Here is a 6,511-nt window from a genome sequence, read left to right on the forward strand (position 1 = left end):
AGTAGTCCGGCAAGTTGCTTGGGTCACGAAAGAAAAGTGTTTTTCTTCTCAAAACCATATGCGTTCAAAAGAGTGATATATTTGCACCACAAAAACGTTGTCCAGGAAAAATTCTAACTTCGTTATCACTTGGCACTATTTTTCTCGATTCCTATCACTGCGCGCTACTGACAGCTGGACAACGTTTTTGTGGTGCAAATATATCACTCTTTTGAACGCATATGGTTTTGAGAAGAAAAACACTTTACTTTCGTGACCCCAGCAACTTGCCGGACTACTTCCTTCAGCATCAAAAACGATCAAAAACCGGCTGGATCTCGGCTCACAGGACGCTGTCGGGGGGTAAGTCAGTGCTGATGCACAACGTTGCAGATAGGGAACCCATATAACTTTGTGTCTTAAAACCCGAACTATCCCTTTAATGTCCACACACATTATACAGTATTAGAACTAGCAAAGCACTCAGAGAGTGCAAACCTCCGCCAAGCGAAAACATACCTGCCTCCTGGATCTAGACAGTGATACGGATCAATCCCAAAATTGTATTGTTTTATCCTTGAGTCATTTCAGACCTTCCCTGAAAATGGCATCAAAATCCATTGATAACTTTTTGAGTTATCTTGCAAACAAAACAAATAAACAAACAAACAAACAAACAGAAAGACAAACAAACAAACAAACAAACCCAGATGAAAACAACCTCCTTGGCGGAGGTAATAAACATTCTGGTAACACTTTACTTGACGGGTTCGTTCATAACACATTCATAACAGCTGTCATGAACTGCACATGAAGCATTCATGACTGTTTCATGAAACATGCCTCAACATTCATACCAACCCTTTCATGAATGTGGAAGACAAAACGTCAAAAACTTGTCAAAATAAAAGTCCAACTATCGCAAAGCAGCATTACTGTCTATTTTGCATTAGCCAACCTGATCATGTCACATCTTAGTCAACGGGGAAGTCCAGAAGAATTTAGTTTTTTGTTTGTCTGTTTGTTTATTTTATGATAGTAACCTCAGAAGAATGCATAGTTGTCTACACCAATGACTGTATAGATATATAAAACAGGAATGTCCAACCATTCAGAGGTCCACAGATGGTCAGTAGTTCACTTCTCAGTATGATGAATAGGCCTACTTCACAACTCGTATAGTAAAGTGACATTTGAAGTACAGTAGACTTCATAAAATATTCATGAGATGTTTACAAACGCTGGAGAGGATTCATAATACCCTGTATATGGATTACTAGATTGTTTGACAAGTTTTTGTCGTTTTGTCTTCCACATTCATGAAAGTGTTGGTATGAATGTTGAGTCATGTTTCATGAATCACTCATGAATGCTTCATGTGCAGTTCATCACAGCTGTTGTGTTATGAATGAACCCGTCAAGTAAAGTGTTACCAACATTCTGCTGTATGTGATATCAGCTATTTGTGCCTTGTTGATCTGGAAATGACATTGGATAAAGAGTTGAACCAAACTCTGTGTGTGTGTGTGTGTGTGTGTGTGTGTGTGTGTGTGTGTGTGTGTGTGTGTGTGTCCGTGCAGGGAGCAGGAGACAGAGCAGCTGGCCCAGCAGGTTGAGATCATCAGTTGTGCCATTGAGAGAGCGACGCAGAGCAAAGAAGAGCTGGAGCTAAAGGCTCGCCTCTTCTCTTTCGGAGAGTACAAAGCTGATCATCAGGTTTATATCGCTATACACACACACACACAGACATACTGTACACACAGGCACGCACACACGCACAAACGCATGCACGCACGCACGCACGCACAACCACACAGACACACACACACAATTACAAATCACAGAGATTTCCTGAAATCATTACCTGCCATTTTTCTCTCTTGCTCTGAATGAATGGATGTTTCTTCTTACTGTAAGAAGTGTAGGAAATTAATAAATTGTTCAATCAAAACTGTTACAATGTAAAGTAATCTCGTTCTGCATGCATTGCTGAGGGAATAGAATACGCTCACTTCACCGCTTCAACTGTAAATGAGTTGTGTCCTGGGAATAGCTCGAAAGCATGTTGCAGCAGCAAGATTGCAGGAGACAAAAACCTCATCGTATTATATAATTATAATGTACCTTGCAATCCATTTGAAGGGATTTAACGGTTCTCCTTTCTTCCATCCATCCATCCATCTGTAGCACCCCTCTACTCTATTTAATAGAAAAATACACCTTTAATAGTAAACAGGGGTGCCGTTATCATTTAGTAATAGTGGTTTAGGCCAGTTCTAGGTACGGTTAGGGGGGGAGAAAATTGATAAGAGAGACAGATGTGAAGTAGTGATTAAATAATGCAAATTTATTATATACAGAATACCTTGTTCTCTCTAAGAGGAAAGAAGAGAGACTATGAAACTTCTCTGCCCCCTGACTCGCTGGCTCCCTCTGCAGGACCGGATGCTGGAGTCCCTGGGCAAGAGGGTGGAGGAGGTGTACCAGCGCTGTGTGGGCGAGACGGAGGCCAACCTCACCACGCTGCAGATGCTCACCAGCATCGAGGGCCGCATCGAGGAGCTGCTGGAGGCGCTGGAGCTGGTGCCGCGCGAGCGGCTGCTCATGGTGGAGAGGGTCCGCGAGAAGGAGCGCAGGATCAGGTCAGCGGCCGGTCACCTCGGATGAGGTCACGCCCCTCATATGGGAACTCATGGTCAATTTTTCAGCCATATAGGAATTGAACCACAAAATGAAACTGAAACAGTATTTGGAAATACTGCGAAGCACTAGGCTGGGTGAACCCTGCCTGAACTTCCGGCGAATTTGGATTTCGCCTGGCAGCTCAGGCTGGAAACCTGAACATCTATTTCCTCTGTTCCCTGCCCGAACCTTTGGCTCCAATCAGAAACTATCTAAAAGATGCACCGGATCGTTGGTCTGATTGGTTGAAGGACTGTCCAAGCATTCGGAGTCATTTGAACGATGCCCATTGATCATGCCTCCACATACTAATGTTCAATCTTACAGTAAAAGATTGAGCTTAGTATGGTGATAGCCAGACTAGGGCAGCACCAAATGTAGTTAAAAAAAACTATGTAAATGTAAATAAATATGTTTGGACTCTTCTTCTCTTCTGCCTGGCACACTCCTAACCTTTGTGCCGTGCTGTCACAGGCAGAGGGAGGATAAGGTGCGTCAGCAGAAGAAGCAGCAGGAGGAGCGTCTCCGCAAGGCCTTGGAGAGGGCCCAGGCCGACGTCAAGAAACATGTGAGTGAACCCACACACACACACACACACACACACACACACACGCACACTTTTCATTCCATCCTGGTCTTGTTGCACTCATTGATGCACTTATTACACTCATTGATGCACTTACTGAGGTTTTTAATTTGTTGTTAGAAGTGCTCTTTAAAGCTTGTTTTTACCATGTACTGTAAGTCGCTTTGGTTAAAAAATCGTCAGCCAAATGTAATGTAATGTAATGTAATGTAATGTATAATGTGTGAGGGCCGTGCCGTGCTGAGTGTGAGTGGCGCTGTGCTTTCAGATGGGCAGGAAACTCATGGTGCGCTCCCAGCCGCCCATGCAGGAGAACCTGGACCACGAGGTGGATGAGAGCGCAGACCTCGAGATGGACAAACATCAGTACTTTTTTACTTAGCTTTAATTGGCTTCAGGTCTTGTGCAATGTCAAGTGTCATTGAAAATAATAAAAAGGTACGTGAACATTGTTTGTTCTTATGATCATAATTGATAGTCATAATGATAAATACATAGAGTTAAGTTTGTAAGATGAATGAGGTCCATCATAGTGCCTTTTTTTCAAAGATATGTACTATACATTACATATTTTGTACACAGAGGTAGAATTCTTGAGTATGCAAACTATTAGGGCCTTATCATACATGTACACCCGGCGCAAAGCGTGATGCAAGGCTTGTTCATTTACAGTAATAGTTCAGTGTAGTCCTTGTGTTGTATACACAGTTCCAGCATGATGTAATTCAGCGTCAGCCATGTGGTGTCACTAAAGTGCCATTTATTAACGCTTCCTCCTCACATAGCGCTGCAGCAGTGGGTCAGGAGTTTGCCCACAATCAAGTCGAGACAATCTGTCATATCAGTATGTAGGTCATATCAGTGAGATCCTCTGCGGACAAACCCACACATACAGCGCACGCACACACACACACACACACAGAAAGGGACATATAAAGACAAACACCATAGTGTGAGAGAACTTCTTGGCTCCAGCTGTGGTAGTATTTCTGTTGCATTGCTCACTGAAAACTCTTTAATATGTCTGTAGACCTGACCTGCCTCTGAAATATATACGACACACACAGACTATCAGAGAACTGACTCTATCTGATATATCAGGATGTTTATCAGACTATGTGTTTTGCACATGGTCAGTTAAATGTACAGTAAGCACTTTTGAACATCTGTATCTGTCTAACAGGGTTGAATTAATAACTACTATCTCTGTCTTTCTCTGTGTGCACATACACAGACTGTCTTTATTTCAGATATTTACACGGTTAGAAGACACAAGATATAATTTCAGATTGAGTTAATCCATTTTATTATTATTTGGCAGTGTTCACACTGTAGCCTAATTAAACACATGTACAGTGCAGGGTATATTGCATACATAAAGTCTAAACAAAAACAAAGTTAACACAGTTTGTATACTGTATAAAGAAAGTACAACTATGGTAAAAACCATGGTCAAGGTGTAAAACTCCTAATTTCCATTGATGGAGTTGATGCAATGGTACTACCAATGGTAACCTCCTGGTAGAACAGACACTGAACAAAGGAAGGGTTTTACATGCAGACTGGAATACATTACTCTTCAGTAGGCTTCAAATACACACAGTGTTATACAGTGCACATTGATGGCCCGATGATGAAAGCGGAGCAACACAGTATGAATACAGAATGGGAGCACAAGACTTCCAAATTCCCCTTTTTTCCCCCCAATCACAGTAGATCAGTGCATGTGCCTTTGAGTTGTAAACATGTCTTACTCTATGGTCGTCCTCTTTCGCTGCCTCTTTATGTGACTTGATATAAGCAACCAGCAGCCCTAAATGAAAGTGGAATTTACACTTTATACAAGATGCAGTAGAAGCCTAAGCGTGAGCAGTTGAGACAGCTAGCCTAGCACTGGGGATCAGAACAGCACAGACAAGTCTTTCAGCAAGAGACCACAGTCATCACAAGTAGATTAAGAACAATTTCACCTTTTCCACAAATCGTATCACAATGGCATGAAGATCAAGGACTTATGAAAAAAAAATAGACGTCTGTAACAATTACCATGCTCCGTTTAAACAACTACTCGTTGTATTTTTATTGTTATTACTTGTGTGTGTTTTTAGCTGGAATGGCAAGTCATCTTGCACAATAGACAATAGTGCGTATGGAGGTGTTCCTACGACAGGCTTACAAATGTTCAGGGATGGCACAGGATGGGCCACTTCACATGGATCAGTGTTGGGACAGAGCGCAGCCACATGTGTCAGCAGGGCTGATGTTGGCTGACACAGGCCTCCATCCTCAGGGGAATGCTCATGGCAGCAGGGCAGTGATTATGGCAAGGTGGCACACACACACACACACTCACACGCATGTAAGCTCTCTGCCTGTCCATCCACACACGCCCTCTCACAGCCAATGCACACCCACTAATGTATCACATTACCTCTGATTCTTCCTGCATCCTGTGCATCCTGCTGTCTCTCTTTCTCTCTCTCTCTCTCTCCATCTCTCTCTCTCTCTCTCTCTGTCCCTCTCTCCCTCCGTCCCTCTCTCTCTCTGTCCCTCTATCTCTCTCTCCCTCCGTCCCTCTCTCTCTCTCACTCTCTCTCTCCCTCCTTCCTTCTCTCTCTCTCTCCCTCCTTCCCTCCATCCCTCTCTCTCTGTGGGGATACCACTGACTGGCATTTCTGCAGCAGCGGGTGAGACGCTGTGCCCAGCGCGGCCCTGCGCCCCGTGGAGCAGTTAGACTGGCAGGGCGCCAGTGGGAGGGTGACTGGCACTAATGAACATGTGACCTGGTACCCACAGCTCCACTCCCGACTCGTCTGACAAACTGTCATCCTCAGAGGTCAAACACAGTATATAGGGCAACCCAGGAGGAGGTTGTAGTTAGCATAGTTAATGTGTTATTACATTGCACTTATTGACATAATTACCTTATTGGCATTACCCATTACCCCCTCAAAGTGTGTTGCCTTATTGATATTTTACTGTTAAACAACTAGTAAAGAAACTGAAACCTGATATGCTGAAACTGCACAAGATTACAAACAGGCATGGTAGCTGGTTCCTGGGGTTCGTCTCCTTTGCATTTCTGTGTAGTGGCAGTGAAGAGGGAAAGTTGTCGTGCTTCACCGTCCCCTCTACAGCATGTGTGTGTGTGAAGTCATGCCTGATGTGAAAGAATTGAGATAAGACAGAAAGGCAGACATACAGAGAGATAGCAAAAGAGAGCGAGGGAGAGGTTGCATGTCTGACAGAAGTATGTTTTCAACA

At 43.5% G+C, this 6,511-nt stretch overlaps 1 protein-coding gene across 4 annotated transcripts in view; it reads left to right on the plus strand.

The window, feature by feature from the left end:
- LOC134087549 (cilia- and flagella-associated protein 100-like) overlaps window positions 1-3,657 on the plus strand; it is a 13,820-nt gene extending 10,163 nt beyond the window's left edge. For all 4 annotated transcript variants that reach the window (XM_062541116.1, XM_062541118.1, XM_062541114.1 and 1 more), the window contains exons 11-14: window positions 1,560-1,695; window positions 2,419-2,621; window positions 3,136-3,229; window positions 3,516-3,657. In XM_062541116.1, the coding sequence (XP_062397100.1) occupies window positions 1,560-1,695; window positions 2,419-2,621; window positions 3,136-3,229; window positions 3,516-3,629 (547 nt within the window). In that variant the 3' untranslated portion in view covers window positions 3,630-3,657. The remainder of the gene's footprint in view (window positions 1-1,559; window positions 1,696-2,418; window positions 2,622-3,135; window positions 3,230-3,515) is intronic.
- The last annotated feature ends 2,854 nt before the right edge of the window (window positions 3,658-6,511 follow it).

The sequence above is a fragment of the Sardina pilchardus genome, chromosome 7 (assembly GCF_963854185.1).
Source record: "Sardina pilchardus chromosome 7, fSarPil1.1, whole genome shotgun sequence".
NCBI lineage: Eukaryota > Metazoa > Chordata > Actinopteri > Clupeiformes > Clupeidae > Sardina > Sardina pilchardus.